The sequence below is a fragment of the Balaenoptera ricei genome, chromosome 5 (genome assembly GCF_028023285.1).
Source record: "Balaenoptera ricei isolate mBalRic1 chromosome 5, mBalRic1.hap2, whole genome shotgun sequence".
NCBI classification, from domain to species: domain Eukaryota; kingdom Metazoa; phylum Chordata; class Mammalia; order Artiodactyla; family Balaenopteridae; genus Balaenoptera; species Balaenoptera ricei.
The window spans coordinates 36,107,558-36,128,040 of NC_082643.1; the positions used below are offsets into that span (position 1 = coordinate 36,107,558).

The window sequence follows — 20,483 nt, forward strand, 5'->3', positions numbered from 1 at the left end:
TGGCTTGCAGAGTTTCTGCTGAAAGATCAGCTGTTAACCTTATGGGGATTCCCTTGTATGTTATTTGTTGCTTTTCTCTTGCTGCTTTTAATATTTTTTTTGTATTTAATTTTTGATAGTTTGATTAATATGTGTCTTGGCATGTTTCTTCTTAGATTTACCCTGTATGGGACTCTCTGTGCTTCCTGAACTTGAATGACTATTTCCTTTCCTATATTAGGGAAGTTTTCAAGTATAATCTCTTCAAATATTTTCTCAGTCCCTTTCTTTTTCTCTTCTTCTTCTGAAACCCCTATAAGTCAAATGTTGGTGTGTTTAATGTTATCCCAGAGGTCTCTGAGACTGTCCTCAATTCTTTTCATTCTTTTTTCTTTGTTCTGCTCTTTGGTAGTTATTTCCACTATTTTATCTTCCAGGTCACTTATCCGTTCTTCTGCCTCAGTTACTCTCCATTGATTCCTTCTAGAGAATTTTTAATTTCATTTATTGGTTTGTTCATCATTGTTTGTTTGCTCTTTAGTTCTTCTAGGTCCTTGTTAAATGTTTCTTGTATTTTCTCCATTCTATTTCCAAGATTTTTGATAATCTTTACTATTATTACTCTGAATTCTTATTCAGGTAGACAGCCTATTTCCTCTTCATTTGTTTGGTCTGGTGGGTTTTTACCTTGCTCCTTCATCTGCTTGTGTTTCTCTGTCTTCTCATTTTGCTTAACTTACTGTGTTTGGGGTCTCCTTTTTGCAGTCTGCAGGTTCCCGTTGTTTTTGGTGTCTGCCCCCAGTGGGTAAGGTTGGTTCAGTGAGTTGTGTAGGCTTCATGGTGGAAGGGACTGGTGCCTGTGTTCTGGTGGGTGGGGCTAGATCTTGTCTTTCTGGTGGGCAGGATCATGTCCAGTGGTATGTTTTCAGTGTCTGTGAACTTATGATTTTAGGTAGCCTCTCTGCTAATGGGTGGGGTTGTGTTCCTGTCTTGTTAGTTGTTTGGCATGGGGTTCCCAGCACGGGAGCTTGCTGGTCATTGAGTGGAGGTGGGTCTTAACATTGAGACGGAGTTCTCTGGGAAAGCTCTTGCCAATTGATAGTACCTGGGCCCTGGAGGTCTCTGGTAGTCCAATTTCCTGAGCTCGGCTTTCCCACCTCAGAGGCTAAGGCTTGACACCCGGCTGGAGCACCACGACCCTGTCAGCCGCACGGCTCTTCCTGGGAATTCCCTAGCCATCCAGTGGTTAGGACTCCGAGCTTTCACTGCCGAGGGTACGGCTTCGATCCTTGGTCGGAGAACTAAGATCCTGCAAGACACCGCCAAAAAAAAAAAAAAGACAAAGAAACACCTTTTCCTGGAGACAAAGTGTCACTCCATGCTTCTGAGAAAGCTCTCCCAGCAACTCCAAAATGAATTCTTAATTTATAAGTATGGAAAACTGGGTAGGACCACCAGCTCACTGTAAGTCATATACATTTTCAGGGACTTGGAGAAGGGTAAAGAACTGAGATTCTTAATTCTCTTCTGTTTTAAACTCGCTTTATAATATATACTGACCTCTAATTTTGCATTTCAATTTCAGTATTTACTGGGAAGCAACTTAAATAAAAATCTGTTTTTTTTATTGATCATATGAGAAACTTGCTCTGGGACCCTGATGAGTGGGGAAATGCCTAGCACCTTTATATTTTCTCACTGCAGCTTTCTTTACACAGTAGCTCCATGTAGGCTATCTGTAGCACTCTCACTTCCAGATTTCTTAGATTTTCCTTAAGAGTAGTTATCTGTGTTGAAATACAAGCTCTGTAAGTTCAGTTTCAAAATTTGTTTCAAGTGTCCAGATTTATCTTATGCCTCCATATTCACTGTTGCCTTACTTTTCCCACTGCTGTAGCTTCCTGAAAACAAAAAACATTTCCTCATTAAACCTTTGACCCTACTGTCTGCTTGTAACCATTATTTCTATGAAAAAATGACCACTTACACAACAGTAGACATTTCTTTCATTTTGCCCAGTCTACCAAACTCCTTCAGTGAATTCTGGCTTCTTGATTTTCAACAGACTATTATATCTGGGTTGCCTTGGAAGGTACCACATGCTTTGGCTTGCCAGCAGAGTAAATGCCTCTGATAATATTCTGTTGCATAGGGAAAATCCTGGTGTGGATGAAAAGTGGGAATGAGTGGTATATCTCCTTTATCTTTTTACCATTTCAGATATTATTTCTTGCTGATGTGTCTCTTGTTAAAATCACGAAGTCTGCAGTTAAACTTTTCTCTTGATGTGATTTTCATCTCCCAGGAGTGTTTGTGTGTTTTCCATAGAAATAGTTTTATCTCCCTTCTGTGAGTTTGACCTCTCACCTTCCTATCATTTTCTGTATAGTTAATTTCTCTGCTTTTTTTATTTATTTAGTGATTTATTCAATTGTATGTTTATTCGGTTACATATTTAACAATTTGTTTGCTCATCACTCTTTCTTTTTTTTTTTAACATCTTTTTTTTCTTTTAAATGGATGACTACAACAAAAGCAACAATGATTGCAATTACCAAACACGAAACACACTCAATACTATGTCATAATATTGACATTCAGTCCAGTAATCCTCTACTGTAACAGCTCCTTTACTTTGCAGTGAAAATTGATTTGTATATTTTTTGCCTCTGAGTACTTGTGGGATTTTTTTTTTTATTCAAACAGAAAGTCACAAAAATTATAATCATCCTCATCAGTTCACTCAGTCCCATGTAATTAATTTTTTTTTCATCTTGATCTTTTGTTAGCACTTTTATGAATTCATCAGTTTTCCATTAGAGTTCTGAAGATGCTTATTCATTAAGTTCAGCAGTATAGTCAGTTACCAGAAACCTGTACTTGTAAGAGTCTTTTCCATGAATTCCTTGAAGATGAAACCCTTTTATAGGAACATATTTGCAAAAGCATCAGAGTACACCCAGAACTGTCTGTAAATGACAAAAGACTTAAAAATGACCACGGTTAAGGATTTGATGAAAGTTCATAATAATGTAATTGACAAGGTAATTTAGTTATTTCTGAGATATACATTTCAAAGTAATAACTAGAATTATGACTTATAACATTATACCAGAACATATAATATTTTTAGAAATTTCATGTAATGTCTGAAACATTTATATTAACACATTTCCATATAAATAACCAAAAGAAAGTTTAGTTATTAGTTGTTTTTTTTGTTTGTTTGTTTGTTTCTTTATACTGCAGGTACTTACTAGTCATCAATTTTATACACATCAGTGTATACATGTCAATTCCAATCGCCCAATTTAGCACACCACCATCCCCACCCCACCTCAGTTTTCCCCCCTTGGTGTCCATACGTTTGTTCTCTACATCTGTGTCTCAACTTCTGCCCTGCAAACCAGTTCATCTGTACCATTTATCGAGATTCCACATACATGCGTTAATATACGATATTTGTTTTTCTCTTTCTGACTTACTTCACTCTGTATGACAGTCTCTAGATCCATCCACGTCTCAACAAATGACTCAATTTCGTTCCTTTTTATGGCTGAGTAATATTCCATTTTATATATATATACCACATCTTCTTTATCCATTCGTCTGTCGATGGGCATTTAGGTTGCTTCCATGACCTGGCTATTGTAAATAGAGCTGCAATGAACATTGTGGTACATGACTCTTTTTGAATTATGGTTTTCTCTGGGTATATGCCCAGTAGTGGGATTGCTGGATCATATGGTAATTCTATTTTTAGTTTTTTAGGGAACCTCCGTACTGTTCTCCATAGTGGCTGTATCAATTTACATTCCCACCAACAGTGCAAGAGGGTTCCCTTTTCTCCGCACCCTCTCCAGCATTTGTTCTTTGTAGATTTTCTGATGATGGCCATTCTGACTGGTGTGAGGTGATACCTCACTGTAGTTTTGATTTGCATTTCTCTAATAATTAGTGATGTTGAGCAGCTTTTCATGTGCTTCTTGGCCATCTGTATGTCTTCTTTGGAGAAATGTCTATTTAGGTCTTCTGCCCATTTTTGGATTGGGTTGTTTGTTTTTTAAATATTGAGCTGCATGAGCTGTTTATATATTTTGGAGATTAATCCTTTGTCCGTTGATTTATTTGCAAATATTTTCTCCCATTCTGAGAGTTGTCTTTTCGTCTTGTTTATGGTTTCCTTTGCTGTGCAAAAGCTTTGAAGTTTCATTATGTCCCATTTGTTTATTTTTGTTTTTATTTCCATTACTTTAGGAGGTGGATCAAAAAAGATCTTGCTGTGAATTATGTCAAAGAATGTTCTTCCTGTGTTTTCCTCTAAGAGTTTTATAATGTCTGGTCTTACATTTAGGTCTCGAATCCATATTGAGTTTATTTTTGTGTATGGTGGTAGGGAGTGTTCTAATTTCATTCTTTTACATGTAGCTGTCCAGTTTTCCCAGCACCACTTATTGAAGAGACTGTCTTTTCTCCATTGTATATCTTTGCCTGCTTTGTCATAGATTCGTTGACCATAGGTGCGTGGGTTTATCTCTGGGCATTCTATCTTATTCCATTGATCTATGTTTCTGTTTTTGTGACAGTACCATATTGTCTTGATTACTGTAGCTTTGTAGTATAGTCTGAAGTCAGGGAGTCTGATTCCTCCAGCTCCGTTTTTTTCCCTCCAGACTGCTTTGGCTATTCGGGGTCTTTTGTGTCTCCATACAAATTTTAAGATGATTTGTTCTAGTTCTGTAAAAAATGCCATTGGTAATTTGATAGGGATTGCATTGAATCTGTAGATTGCTTTGGGTAGTATAGTCATTTTCACAATATTGATTCTTCCAATCCAAGAACATGGTATATCTCTCCATCTGTTGGTATCATCCTTAATTTCTTCATCAGCATCTTATAGTTTTCTGTGTACAGGTCTTTTGTCTCCCTAGGTAGGTTTATTCCTAGGTGTTTTATTCTTTTTGTTGCAATGGTAAATGGGAGTGTTTCCATCATTTCTCTTTCAGATTTTTCATCATTAGTGTATAGGAATGCAAGAGATTTCTGTGCATTCATTTTGTATCCTGAAACTTTACCAAATTCATTGATTAGCTTTAGTAGTTTTCTGGTGGCAGTTTTAGGATTCTCTATGTATAGTATCATGTCATCTGCAAACAGTGACAGTTTTACTTCCTGTTTTCCGATTTGGATTCCTTTTATTTCTTTCTCTTCTCTGATTGCCGTGGCTAGGGCTTCCAAAACTATGTTGAATAATAGTGGTGAGAGTGGACATCCTTGTCTTGTTCCTGATCTTAGAGGAAATGCTTTCAGTTTTTCACCATTGAGAATGATGTTTGCTGTGGGTTTGTCGTATGTGGCCTGTATTATGTTGAGGTAGGTTCCCTCTATGCCCACATTCTGGAGAGTTTTTATCATAAATGGGTGTTGAATTTTGTCAAAAGCTTTTTCTGCATCTATTGAGATGATCATATGGTTTTTATTCTTCAGTTGGTTAATATGGTGTATCACATTGATTGATTTGCATATATTGAAGAATCCTTGCATCCCTGGGATAAATCCCACTTGATCGTGGTGTATGATCCTTTTAATGTGTTGTTGGATTCTGTTTGCTAGTATTCTGTTGAGGATTTTTGCATCTATATTCATCAGTGATATTGGTCTGTAATTTTCTTTTTTTGTAGTATCTTTGTCTGGTTTTGGTATCAGGGTGATGGTGGTCTCATAGAATGAGTTTGGGAGTGTTCCTTCCTCTGCAATTTTTTGGAAGAGTTTGAGAAGGATGGGTGTTAGCTCTTCTCTAAATGTTTGATAGAATTCACCTGTGAAGCCATCTGGTCCTGGACTTTTGTTTGTTGGAAGATTTTTAATCACAGTTTCAATTTCATTACTTGTGATTGGTCTGTTCATATTTTCTGTTTCTTCCTGGTTCAGTCTTGGTAGGTTATACCTTTCTAAGAATTTGTCCATTTCTTCCAGGTTGTCCGTTTTATTGGCATAGAGTTGCTTGTAGTAGTCTCTTAGGATGCTTTGTATTTCTGCGGTGTCTGTTGTAACTTCTCCTTTTTCATTTCTAATTTTATTGATTTGAGTCCTCTCCCTCTTTTTCTTGATGAGTCTGGCTAATGGCTTATTAATTTTGTTTATCTTCTCAAAGAACCAGCTTTTAGTTTTATTGATCTTTGCTATTGTTTTCTTTGTTTCTATTTCATTTATTTCCGCTCTGATCTTTATGATTTCTTTCCTTCTGCTAACTTTGGGTTTTGTTTGTTCTTCTTTCTCTGGTTCCTTCAGGTGTAAATTTAGATTTTTTACTTCAGATTTTTCTTGTTTCTTTAGGTAGGCTTGTACAGCTATAAACTTCCCTCTTAGAACTGCTTTTGCTGCATCCCATAGGTTTTGGATCGTCGTGTTTTCATTGTCATTTGTCTCTAGGTATTTTTTTATTTCCTCTGACTTCTTCAGTGATCTCTTGGTTATTTAGTAACATATTGTGTAGCCTCCATGTGTTTGTGTTTTTTACAATTTTTTCCCTGTAATTCATTTCTAATCTCATAGTGTTGTGGTCAGAAAAGATGCTTGATATGACTTCAGTTTTCTTGAATTTACTGAGGCTTGATTTGTGACCCAAGATGTGATGTATCCTGGAGAATGTTCTGTGTGCACTTGAGAAAAAAGTGTAATCTGCTGTTTTTGGATGGAATGTCCTATAAATATCATTTAAATCTATCTGGTCTATTGTGTCATTTAAAGCTTCTGTTTCCTTATTTATTTTCATTTTGGATGATCTGTCCATTGGTGTAAGTGAGGTGTTAAAGTCCCCCACTATTATTATGTTACTGTCGATTTCCTCTTTTATAGCTGTTAGCAGCTGCCTTATGTATTGAGGTGCTCCTTTTTTGGGTGCATATATATTTATAATTGTTATATCTTCTTCTTGGATTGATCCCTTGATCATTATGCAGTGTCCTTTCTTGTCTCTTGTAACATTCTTTATTTTAAAGTCTATTTTATCTGATATGAGTATAGCTACTCCAGCTTTCTTTTGATTTCCATTTGCATGGAATATCTTTTTCCATCCCCTCACTTTCAGTCCGTATGTGTCTCTAGGGCTGAAGTGGGTCTCTTATAGACAGCATATATATGGGTCTTGTTTTTGTATCCATTCAGCAAGCCTGTGTCTTTTGGTTGGAGCATTTAATCCATTAACATTTAAGGTAATTATCGATATGTATGTTCCTATGACCATTTTCTTAATTGTTTGGGGTTTGTTTTTGTAGGTCCTTTTCTTCTCTTGTGTTTCCCACTTAGAGAAGTTCCTTTAGCATTTGTTGTAGAGCTGGTTTGGTGGTGCTGAATTCTCTTAGCTTTTGCTTGTCTGTAAAGCTTTTGAGTTCTCCATCGAATCTGAATGAGATCCTTGCCGGGTAGAGTGATCTTGGTTGTAGGTTCTTCCCTTTCATCACTTTAAGTATATCATGCCACTCCCTTCTGGCTTGCAGAGTTTCTGCTGAGAAATCAGCTGTTAACCTTATGGGAGTTCCCTTGTATGTTATTTGTCATTTTTCCCTTGCTGCTTTCAATAATTGTTCTTTGTCTTTAATTTTTGCCAATTTGATTACTATGTGTCTCAGCGTGTTTCTCCTTGGGTTTATCTTGTATGGGACTCACTGTGCTTCCTGTACTTGGGTGGCTATTTTCTTTCCCATGTTAGGGAAGTTTTCAACTATAATCTCTTCAAATATTTTCCCGGGTCCTTTCTCTCTCTCTTCTCCTTCTGGGACCCCTATAATGCAAATGTTGTTGCGTTTAATGTTGTCCCAGAGGTCTCTTAGGCTGTCTTCATTTCTTTCCATTCGTTTTTCTTTATTCTGTTCTGCAGAAGTGAATTCCACTATTCTGTCTTCCAGGTCACTTATCCGTTCTTCTGCCTCAATTTTTCTGCTATTGATTCCTTCTAGTACACTAGAAGGTACACAGTTTTCATTTCAGTTATTGTATTGGTCATCTCTGTTTGTTTGTTGTTTAATTCTTCTAGGTCTTTGTTAAACATTTCTTGCATCTTCTCGATCTTTGCCTCCATTCTTTTACCGAGGTCCTGGATCATCTTCACTATCATTATTCTGAATTCTTTTTCTGGAAGGTTGCCTATCTCCACTTCATTTAGTTGTTTTTCTGGGGTTTTATCTTGTTCCTTCATCTGGTACATAGCCCTCTGCCTTTTCATCTTTTCTATCTTTCTGTGAATGTGGTTTTTGTTCCACAGGCTGCAGGATTGTAGTTCTTCTTGCTTCTGCTGTCTGCCCTCTGGTGGATGAGGCTATCTAAGAGGCTTGATGGGAGGGACTGTGGTGGGTAGAGCTGACTGTTTCTCTGGTTGGCAGAGCTCAGTAAAACTTTAATCCACTTGACTGTTGATTGGTGGGCTGGCTTCCCTCCCTGTTGGTTGTTTGGCCTGAGGCAACCCAACACTGGAGCCTACCTGGGCTCTTTGGTGGGGCTAATGACAGACTCTGGGAGGGCTCACGCCAAGGAGTACTTCCCAGAACTTCTGCTGCCAGTGTCCTTGTCCCCACGGTGAAACAAAGCCACCCCCCACCTCTGCAGGATACCCTCCAACACTGGCAGGTAGGTCTGGTTCAGTCTCCCCTGGGGTTACTGCTCCTTCCCCTGGGTCCCGATGTGCACAGTACTTTGTGTGTGCCCTTCAAGAGTGGAGTCTCTGTTTCCCCCAGTCCTGTCGAAGTCCTGCAGTCAATTCCCACTAGGCTTCAAAGTATGATTCTCTAGGAATTCCTCCTCCCGTTGCCGGACCCCCAGGTTGGGAAACCTGACGTGGGGCTCAGAACCTTCACTCCAGTGGGTGGACTTCTGTGGTATAAGTGTTTGCCAGTCTATGAGTCACCCACCCACCAGTTATGGGATTTGATGTTACTGTGATTGCGCCCCTCCTACCATCTTATTGTGGCTTCTCCTTTGTCTTTGGATGTGGGGTATCTCTTTTGGTGAGTTCCAGTGTCTTCCTGTCGATGGTTTTCCAGCAGCTAGTTGTGATTCTGGTGTTCTCGCGAGAGGGAGTGAGAGCACGTCCTTCTACTCCGCCATCTTGGTTCCTCCTCTCTCTGCTTTTTAAAAAAAGAACTCCTTTATAAAAAATGTGTATTCATAAAAATCCTTAGTTGATGTTAAGAGAGAATGTGTCGGAGAGTTCATTTCAATTTTAGAATAGAAAAATATGAATAGCTAAATATAAATTTATGTGTATTGACAAGGAAAAGTCTCAAGATATTCGTTCTTAGAAAAGAAATGCTCAGGATATTATGTATAGCATAACATAGGCTCATGTTTACTTTAAGAATATTATATATGTGATTATATAGGTTTAAAGGAGAGTGTAGACTACCCATCAAACTATTAATAGTTTTCTACTATTTAGTTAAATTAAAGGACGGAAGAGGAATTCCATTTTTTTTAAATTAATTTATTTATTTATTTATGGCTGTGTTGGGTCTTCGTTTCTGTGTGAGGGCTTTCTCCATTTGTGGCAAGCTGGGGCCACTCTTCATCGCGGTGCGCAGGCCTCTCACTATTGCAGCCTCTCTTGTTGTGGAGCACAGGCTCCAGACGCGCAGGCTCAGTAATTGTGGCTCATGGGCCCAGCTGCTCCGCGGCATGTGGGATCTTCCCAGACTAGGGCTCGAACCTGTGTCCCCTGCATTGGCAGGCAGATTCTCAACCACTGCGCCACCAGGGAAGCCCAGGAATTTCATTTTTATTTCATTCATTATTTTAACTTTTACAATATATATTAATTCTCTGACCAAACCTTTGAAAGACATGATAAAAGTACAAATTTGCAAATTTTAAAAATTGTAAAACTTATTTACTACTTTTTAGAATATTTTTGTTAGATTTAAATGATAAGGATTACATTAATGCCCTACATTGTTACTCTAAAAATGTATTGTTGAGTAGTGAATTTGCTTGTAATTTTTTATTTCTATCAAAAATTACTAGAAAACTTATTTTCATGTGCTCTAAAGTTTAGGTACTTTAAAAAATTGTAAATTCCTGTATCATTATTTCTGGGACAGAGATAGAATAACATAGAATAGAATAACATAATTTAATTTTATCTGGGCAAAAGTAGAACAATTCAGGAGTCTGTAATCACTACCTCTTTCTCTTTCTCTGTCCCTCCCCCTTCCCTCCCTCTCCACCTCCTCTTTCTTCTTTCTCCTTCCTTTGTTCCCCTCATTCTTCCTACTCACACACATATACACAGCTATTTAAGGGGAAAATAGAAGGAAAAAAAGCATTTGAAACGAATAAGAGAGTAGAATTTTGGTATTCTTATTATCCCTATATTAATAGTCCAGTATTGTTCTTAAATCAGTGCCGAGTATCTTGGTTGTTTTCAGTAATCTACTGAAGTGCACAAAGCTTGAAATATGATTATGTGAGAGAGCTCATCTGGCAGTATATGAATTAGCTAGATAAGTCTTAAAACTTCCTATAATAAGTAATAGTTAATAAACATGTCTGATAAATTTACTTTCTGAGTCCTGATGAACCTCTAAGGGGGCTGACAATTTTCAGTTTGTTAGGCTAGCTTGTTTGAAGCCAAAAATGGTGTATGCCATATGCTCCAGCATTTGCACTTTGGATTGCTGTATTACTGTTTTTTTTCTTTTGTTCTTTTTTTTCTTCCTAAACAAAGTATATCTTTCCACTTTTAGTGCACTCGACAAATTATCTCTGAGAAGCTGGGCCGTGGATCAAGAACTGTGGACCTTGAACTTGAAGCTCAGATTGATATATTAAGAGATAACAAGAAAAAATATGAAAATATTCTAAAACTGGCTCAGACATTGTCAACCCAGCTTTTCCAGATGGTGCATACCCAAAGGCAACTTGGAGATGCATTTGCTGACCTGAGTTTGAAGTCACTAGAACTCCATGTAAGATTATTTGAAATAAATATTGGGGGGTGAGGGGGATGAAAATGGCAATAGGAGTATACTAAGAGGTAAGTTGTTACATTTCTGATTTGCTGAATTCTTAATAAAATTGTAATCTTGTGGTGTTCTTTAAGATATTTCATATAATTTTCAAGAAGGCCCAACTGACTTTTATCAACATAGTGGTCCAGTTGTACCCTAAAGAAGATGTCATCTGGAGGTTTCAGGGGAAGGGAACTTGGTAAAGGAAAGGAAAAAGAGTACTCAGCCTGCTTGAGCCTAGAAAGAATCATAGCTATGTATATATAGCTGGGCGTGGGTAAAAAGTAAATTCAAGCACCTATTGAAAATCTCCTACGTAGTCTCTGAATGTCCTGAGCAAAGAGTAGCTTGCTTGACTGGATTTGTGATACACTTTTACTGAAATCATTAGTGTAAAATTATGAATTTTAGAATGAAATTATTTTTCTGTATATATCTATATAAGTATTCAGCAAAGCATTATTAACAATTTCTTATGATATCTTAAGTGACTCCTTTTATGTCTTTTTTTTTTTAACTCATGTGAAGCCAAAAGGTACAGAAATTCCTTGCCTACAGACTTCTAACTTGCACAGTTAGATAATTTAGAGCATTAAATCATTTGATAATATCTAGAATCTTGGACAAAGAAAGTTTGGCTGCAGATGACAATATTGAGAAAAACATTGAGATTCAATTCTAACTGAGTCATTAGACAGTCAAAAAGAAGAATGAAACTAATATTTAGGAAGCTGAGTTATCATAACAGCTGCAATTATTGAGTATCCACAATTTCAATATAATGGGCTAGGTGCTTTATAACCATTATATCATGTAATTTATCTAACACTGCAAGAAATGTTATCCCCTATTTATAGATGAGGAAGTTGAGGCCAAGAGAGGTTACGTAGTTTTTATAAACTCACAAAACAAATGAAAGATAGAATTGGAATTTATATCCAGGCCTTTTTGTTGCTCCATGATCTCTTTTCTTTAAAAATAAGAATTAATAGCATTTTAAAAAAAATATTTATTTTTTGGCTGCGTCGGGTCTTAGTTGCAGCACACAGCGCACAGGCTCTTTGTTGAGGTGCGCAGGCTCCAGGGCAAGTGGGCTCGGTAGTTGTGGCGCATGGGCTCTCTAGTTGTGGCACGCAGGCTCAGTTGCCCCATGGCATGTGGGATCTTAGTTCCCCGACCAGGGATTGAACCAGCGTCCTCTGCATTGCAAGACAGATTCTTAACCACTGGATCACAAGGGAAGTCCCTTTCCATGATCTCTTGCTGTCTCTTTAAGTGGAATCTTTAGATGGCCTGTGACCCAGAGGAAAATCCCCACAGTATGGAGAGAGGTAGCCAGAGTATAGGGTCTGGGGAAGTGTTGCAGTAATGTTATCACTGATGCTATATTCAGTAGAACCTATTAATTATAATAGTTAACAGAGATTGGGGACTTACTATACACCAGATACAGTGGTTTATATGTGTATTAGCTCATCTAATGCTCAGTCTTAGCTAGTAGTACTTTTATTATCTTTCTTTTACAGATGTGAAGTCCTTTTTTTTAAAACAGAACTGAGAGGGTAATCCTCAGTATTCAAGTCCATTGGACCCAGTTTGAATTTTTGAGTTTTTTATTTGAGCATTTCTAACTCTTTGTAAGGATTGGTATTTCATGACTTTATTCTTTCTTAGAGGTCTTCCAATGAGAAAATTTACTTATGTTTTTAATAGAATAAAACTTGTTATCTTGCAACTACCATATGGGTCCATTGGAAATCAAAGACACGATATGGGATCTTAATGATCCTATTTTCCTATATCTTAAAACATTTTGCTGTTTCACCACCTTAGGAACTATTTCATTATTACTCATCAGTTTTTTCCTACCACGTTAAAAGTGACTAAGACAATAAGAAAACTAAAGAATGACAGCATTGCCTAGAAGAATGATACAATAGTGAGATAAATACTTTTTGTTTGTTTGCATTGCCAAAAAGAAATCTGGAGAAACTATTTATGTAGTTGTTTTTTTTTTTAATGTTCATGCAACACAATTAAGAATTTTGGAATTTTTCATTTTTGCACATAATGGAAAGAGACTACAATACCAGATGAATACATTTCACAATTAATACACAAATCAGAAGATGACTGCAAAGAGATAGCAGTATTGACTCTTAACAATGATGGCAAAATTGATAATATCAGTGAAATTGCAGGCTATAAGTATTCCAATGATGATATCCTACGTGAATTTTCTTAAAGAGTCATTGAATAATAATGTATTTTTAAGGACAAAAGGAAATACGGTATTGTATTAGTCAAGATTCTCCAGAGAAACAGAATCAACAGCATATATAGCTATATAGAGATTTATTTTAAGAAATTGGTTCACATGATTGGCAAGGCTGGTACGTCCAAAATCTGCAGGGTAGGCTGGCAGGCTGGAGACCCAGGAAAGAGTAGCAGTGCAAGTCCAAAGGCAGCCTGCTAGCAGAATTCTTTCTTGTCCAGGGGAGGTCAGTCGTTGTTCTATTAAGGTCTTCAACTGATTGCATGACACCCCCTCACGTTATGGAGGGCAGTCTGCTTTACTGACAGTACACCAATTAAAATATAAATCTCATTCAGAAACACCCTCACAGAAACATCAGAATTATGTTTGACCAAATATTTGGACACCATGACCCAACCAAGTTGACACACAAACTATCCCAGGTATTTTCATTTAGTTAGTTGTTCAACAGGAACAACTCCAACATGCAACATTTTTTTAAAGAATCTGGACCATCCTATTTTGCTAAGAAGACATGATATTACTTCTTCTATGATGTTTATGCACCAAAATGTACTTGATATATTTGTTAGTGAACAAATGCTGAAAGTAAGTGTGTATACAAAAGTGATTTGAAGGAAACATATAATATAGAAATTTTTTTTAATTCATTGAATTGAACATTCTAATTGGTATTTATAAATGTAAAAGTAATGGTAAACTAGAACCTACTGGAGATGAATTTGAAATCTGGAATCAACATTTACAAGGAGGATGTTTTTGTATCATTCAAGGTTTTCCAGAGAAAGAGAATCAATAGGAGATACACACATACACACACACACACCCAAAAGATTTATTTTAAGGAATTGGCTGACACTATTATAGGGATTGGCAAGTCTGCAATCCATAGGGTAGGCCAGAAGGCTGGAAACTTGGACAAGATTTCTGTGTTACAGTGTGAAGACGGAATTCCTTCTTCTCCAGGAAACCTCAAACTTTTGCTCTTAAGACCTTCAGCTGATTAGATGAGGCCCATCATGTTATGGAGGATAATCTCTTTAAAGTCAACTTTAAACCACGTCTTCAGTGTTTATTATTGTAAATGTTGATCACATCACAAAATCTGCACCTTCATAGCAACATCTAGACTGATGTTTGACCAAACAACTGGACACCATAGTCTTATCAAGTGGGCACATAAAATTAACCATCACAGTCCACCCTTTGTCAACTTAGCAGCACTTATATGCATCTCTTTAAACCACACTTAATCTCCAAATCAAGACAATAAAGTCTTACTTCCACCTAATGTGATATAACTATCCTGTGTACTATCAAAGACACAGTAACTCTTTCCCTAGAAGATGATGCAAAGTCCTTGGGTGAGGATCACTTTTTTCCTTGATCTCCTGAAACTTAAATACTATGGTGTTAAGTTAACAATAGCTATATATCATGATGTAAAGTTAATATATCTTATGTGATAAGGGAGGAAAGATAAGAGAGGGAAGAAAACAAAGGTACTTGCTTTACACACACACACACACACACACACACACACACAAACATTCATAATAAAGTAAGGAAGAAATAAGAATTATAGTCCTCATTTCTACAGATGGTCACATGGTTGTAGCTTCTTCCATTACCCATTCCATACTGCATTTGCTCTCAGGTGGCACCTCAGTCTGTGATGGTTCTTTGCCTGGTGAGGTGACCCAAACCATCATTCCTGAAAGGTCCAGACCATTAGCAGTGCTTCCTGAAATGGACTGTTGTAGTTTTCCATTGAAATTAATCACAGGACATGGTAGTAGTAAGGGATCGCCTGGGTTCCAGGCTTACTCTTCCTTACCTCCATTGTGGAGGGGCAGTCCAAATTCTCCTTGGTAATCAGGATCAGTCACACCCGCCAACACAGTAACTCCCTTCTTTGCCTGTTGGTTCTTTTTGAGGAAGAGTTTATAGAGTACAGTAGAGAAGAGCTGGGGTCCACTTCCTTCCACCTTATGCCATATTAACTGAGATTCCTGGAAAATACATAGTGCAGGGGCTGGCACATAGCAGCACTAAATAAATTATGATGGTTACAATAGCTGTTGTTGAGATTGTGACATTTGGAGGTTGAGGAAGAATTTATAGATTAGTCCAGTTTCTTCATTTTCTAGAGAAACAACCAATATCCAGCAGTAAAAAAAGTCAAATCTCCTGAAGGGGATAGGAAATGATCTTTTAATGAATGCCTGTCATCTGTCAGAAACTTTATACAGGTTGCCTTGTTACACTTCCTGTCAAGCTTGTAAGCGAATTATCTTCATTTTATTAGTAAGGAAATGGAGGCCCAAAGAATTTGAGTTATTCATGAGAGACACAAATCCATTGAGTGGCAGAATCAAGATATGAATTCCCAAACTGTTTGAATTTCCAAACTAGACTTTTACCATTTTATCACATGCCTTCTTCCTCCTAGTTCTGTTGTACCATGGCACCTTATTAAATTGCATTTTCTCAAATTAGAGGGTAACATCTACATTGAGATTAGGAAAGTTTCCACAGCCCGAATTACTATCAATTATCAATTAGTTCTTGTGATTCTAGTTTTTTACTGCTCTGTATTATTGTTTAAAATAACTCATTTGTTATTAATTAGGTAATAATTCCTATTACTAAAACTTGGTGTTTTAGGTCCAATCATATGCTTCTGTTATTTAGTCCTAATGTATAAGTTGAATGGGAAATGGTGGTCATTTATATTTGGTAAATTTACATCTGATAAATATTGTAAATAATGTAGGAGCTGCTGAAGAGAAAAAAAGTTCAAGTGTTTTGAAACTTCATTCTCTCTATATATGAAGCAAGTAAATTTTTAGATCAAGGAATTATGTTGGCTTTTCTTCTTCAGTGACAGATTAGAACTACAGCCCTGTTCTTGATATGTATACCCTTTGACTATTATAATAATGTGTAAAATACCCCTGTCCAACTGAGAATACTAAAATAACTTATCAACTAAATGAAGTTTGAGTCATGTTTTATTTTATTTTCATTGCCAAAAAAGCATATTTAATTATGTATTTATAATGCATATACATATGTATATTTATTTATTTCTAGTATCCTAATTGTTTTGTAACATTTACTACTATGTCTCTTGTACCTTACTATAAAAAAGCTTTTTTATTTTAGCCAATTAAGTTTCCAAATTATGCAATAAAATCTGAAGTTTTATACACATTTTCATCACAGAATTATGGGCGAGATTTACATTCATGAAACAGAATAGTGTCCATTTACTCCTCCTGTCTGCTTTGAATTTAGGACTGTTTTTCTCATCTGTAAATATAGGATGCCAAGTTCTGCTGTATAACATATCAACCTGCTGTGATTTCATCTTACAATACTCTAGTTTTTTTGTTTATTTGTTGTTAGTAAAAGCACAGCTTTCTAGGTTATATAGATCTCCCTGTGGCTAAATTAGGACTTCTGGCATTTTCAAAGTTAATAATGTGGAACTGTGGATGTTGAGAACTTTTAGCAATGAACAGTGTTACAGGGATATGATACAATGACATATACTTTGTTATACAGTGAATAGAAAAACTATGATATTTATATCCAACTCAGTTTCATATTTTTCTTCTTCTTATTTGGTGATTTTTTAATTTTGCCTTTTACCTCTTAATGAACACCAAAGAAAATAAGAACAGTTGTGTGAACTCTAAGGTTTTTTTTAATGTTTTCTCCTATATTCTATTTCCAGTAACGTTTATTTAGTCTTCAATATTGTAACTTAGCTTGTAAAAATGGTGCCAAAACTCTTCAGCTTTTCTGCCTTTTATTTTAGTTTTTACATACATTGATTGATAGTCCTTTTATGTAATCCTTATCTGCCAATATTTGCAAATCAAGGACTCTACAATTTTTAAGACTGAGTTCCAAGTAAAGAGTTACATGGACCTCTCTTAGATGGAAAACGCTTTTAGCATAATAAAGCTAATTTTACTTTCTGTATTTATTAATTATTGAATATTCTGTCACCTGGAAATTTAATTGTAGCTATAGCACTAACATTAAATTTGCATCTTCTAAAATTCTAGTTAATTTAATATTACATTATTTTTTTCAGCTGAAATTTAAAAATGTTTTTAACAAACTCACAATTCTCAAATTGAATGATATATCTTATAATAAGATATGATCAAAGTTTTCATTTGGTCAGATGTGTTCCTGATAATCTGTTAACTAATCAAACTTAGACTGGAAAGCTTTCTCTGCTCAAAATTTAGAGTTAGTCCTTGCCATTCATGTGTTAAGGAGTCATGTGTAATGTTTGCTAAGCTAAGACTCAGTTTATTCAGAGAGAATGAACTAAAACTGGTGTTGAGTGATCCTTCCTCAGCTGTTTGTCCAGATAGATCTGAGCTTGGGAGTCAACTGGTTGCTAAGTTTACAAAGAAATGTATATTGTTAATATTTATACTTTAAGGAGATTCAGTCAAAACACAAAAATTGCAATCTATTTTATGTCTGAAAGTTTTAGCCAATTGTTACCTAATTTGGTTGTGAAAGTTAAAGTTTCTCTGATTAATAATCTGCTATATTTTTCTTCTTAACAGCTGTGCTTACAGTATAATAGAAACAAAACGTAGAAATGAAAATTTTTCTAGTACAAAGTAGTTTCACTTTTTAAAACTATTTGATTTTAGCTATGCCTCAGAGCTGAACAATTTGGTTTATTCGACTTTTTCTGTAATCCTATAGCTAGTTGTGATTTAGATTCCTATTTATTTATTTAAACATTGAAAGAGAAAACTTCTAAAGCTAGATTTCTAAATCAGGTATTTTCCCAATAGTGATATGTTTGAGATTTTCTTTAGTCACATTTACTAATTTGTAACTGGATAAATTAAGATGACTTTTTTGTTTTAGGAAGAATTTGGCTATAATGCAGATACACAGAAACTGCTGGCTAAAAATGGAGAAACTCTTCTAGGAGCCATTAATTTTTTCATTGCCAGTGTGAACACTTTGGTGAATAAAACAATTGAGGATACATTAATGACTGTGAAACAGTATGAAAGTGCCAGGTAGGTATAGATTTTCATTATATTGTCTGTTTTACCAGGTGGTACATAATTCGGTTAAGGTTTTGGGTTGCAAATAAGAGAAACTGACTCTGGCCAATATGGGCAGAAAAAGAATTTATTAGAAGGTTATAGGGTAGCCCACAGAGCTAACAGAAAGGCAGGAGAACAGATTCTAGAAACAAGCAAGAACCAAAGCCAAGTTAATGCCTCAAAAGAATCTAATTAGGGTACTTGATGCTGCTACAGCTCCCATAAATAAAAATTTCCAAAAGGCTCCTGAGTACTTTGCTTCATTGCGTTGAGAGTATCTGGTTGAGCGTTGGCCATGTGCCCAAACCCTGCCTGCTAGGGAATAGGGAGGTGGAGGAGCTCCCAGCTCCAGCTTCCTTGGAAGAGGACAGGGCCTTGTGTTCTGCCAGGTAGATACCAGATACCCTTTCTAATCTGGCCTAAGCCTGCCTCTTCAACCATACTACCACTGCTTCCCTATAAGCAGTTACACTGCTTCTGCAGCAGCCAGACTCATAGTTTCAATTTCTCTTGAATATACTAGCTCATTTCTGCCTGCATGATTTTGTTTATGTTGGTTATTCAGATTATAACCAGCCTTCAGACTCTTCCAAATTTTACCTTTTACATAAATTATTTACCTTATATTTTCATAGTTGTTTATAATGCAGTGTTTTCATACATCTTTTTATACACACACACACACACACACACACGATTTCTCTATCTCATAACCATCCTGTTAGGTAAACAAAATGCGTATTAATAGGTACTTAGAAATGTCTAAAAAGTAGCAGATCTACGATAGCATTTTTCAACTTTTGATTCCAGGCTCAATTTTTTTCCCCCACTCATTCTTGTCCCCTTTGAGTTTTTTTCCTCTGAACACTTGATTTCTTTATTTTCTGTTATACTTTATATAGCATAGTTGAAGATAGTGCAAATTTTACCTTTTGGATATATAACTTTACTTTTGGCCTCTTGATGTAGTTTAATGATGTGAGAAATGCCTATGAAAACTCTAAACTCATCTGGTGTTTTTGCTATTGAGTGCTTATTCTTAAGTATATATGTCCTTATGCTTTATATAGCTAAAAGCCCAAACCATTTGGAAAGTTAACTTTTTTTTTTCTTAAAATTTATTGGTGGTAGTTACTGAAAACATTTTTGTACCTTATAAACACTTATACAATTCCAATTCAAGCTGTAAAAAGTTACTACCATGTTCTGTCTGTAGCTTGCCGTTTTACACACACACCCTCCTTACTCTCCTGAAACTTTTTTTTTTCTATTGAACTATAGTTGATTTACAGTATTGTGTTAGTTTCAGGTGTATAGCAAAATGATTCAGTTATGTATATATTCTTGTTCAGATTCTTTTCCTTTATAGGTTATTACAAGATACTGAATATAGTTCCCTGTGGTATACAGTAAATCCTTGTTGTTTATGTATTTTATATATAGTGGTGTGTATCTGTTATCCCTCCTCCCCTTTCCCCTTTGGTAACCAAATGTTTGTTTTCTATGTGTGTGAGTCTTTCTGAGTTGTAAATAAGTTCACTTGTATTATTTTTTAGATTCCACAAATAAGTGATATCATGTAGTATTTGTCTTTCTCTGTCTGACTTAGTTCACTTAGTATGGTAATCTCTGGATCCATCCATGTTGCTACAAATGGCATTATTTCATTCTTTTTTATGGCTGAGTAGTATTCCATTGTATATATGTACCACATCTTTATCCATTCATCTGTCAATGAACACTTAGGTTGCTTCCATGTCTTGGCTATTGTAAGTAGTGTTGTTGTGAACATTGGGGTGCATGTATCTTTCTGAATTAGAGTTTTCATCTTTTCCAGATAAGAGCCCAGGAGTGGGATTGCTGGATCATATGGTAACTCTATTTTTAGTTTTTTAAGGTACCTCCATACTGTTTTCCATAGTGGCTGCACCAATTTACCGTCCCACCAACAGTTGTAGGATGGTTCCCTTTTCTCCAGACCCCCTCTAGCATTTATTTATTATTTGTAGACTTTTTGATGATGGTCACTCTGACTGGTGTGAGGTGATACCTCATTGTAGTTTTGATTTGCATTTCTCTAATAATTAGAGATGTTGAGCAACCTTTCATGTGCCTAGTGGCCGTCTG

The 20,483-nt window shown here is 36.1% G+C and overlaps 1 protein-coding gene across 7 annotated transcripts in view; it reads left to right on the top strand.

Annotated features, from left to right (window-relative positions):
• Positions 1 to 20,483, top strand: part of ARFIP1 (ADP ribosylation factor interacting protein 1) — a 129,564-nt gene that overhangs the window by 74,827 nt on the left and 34,254 nt on the right. For all 7 annotated transcript variants that reach the window (XR_009503258.1, XM_059922621.1, XM_059922625.1 and 4 more), the window contains 2 exons: positions 10,716 to 10,937; positions 18,169 to 18,326. Coding sequence is in view for 6 of the 7 variants with exons in the window: in XM_059922621.1 (XP_059778604.1) it covers positions 10,716 to 10,937; positions 18,169 to 18,326 (380 nt within the window). In the remaining variant the exon portion in view is untranslated. The remainder of the gene's footprint in view (positions 1 to 10,715; positions 10,938 to 18,168; positions 18,327 to 20,483) is intronic.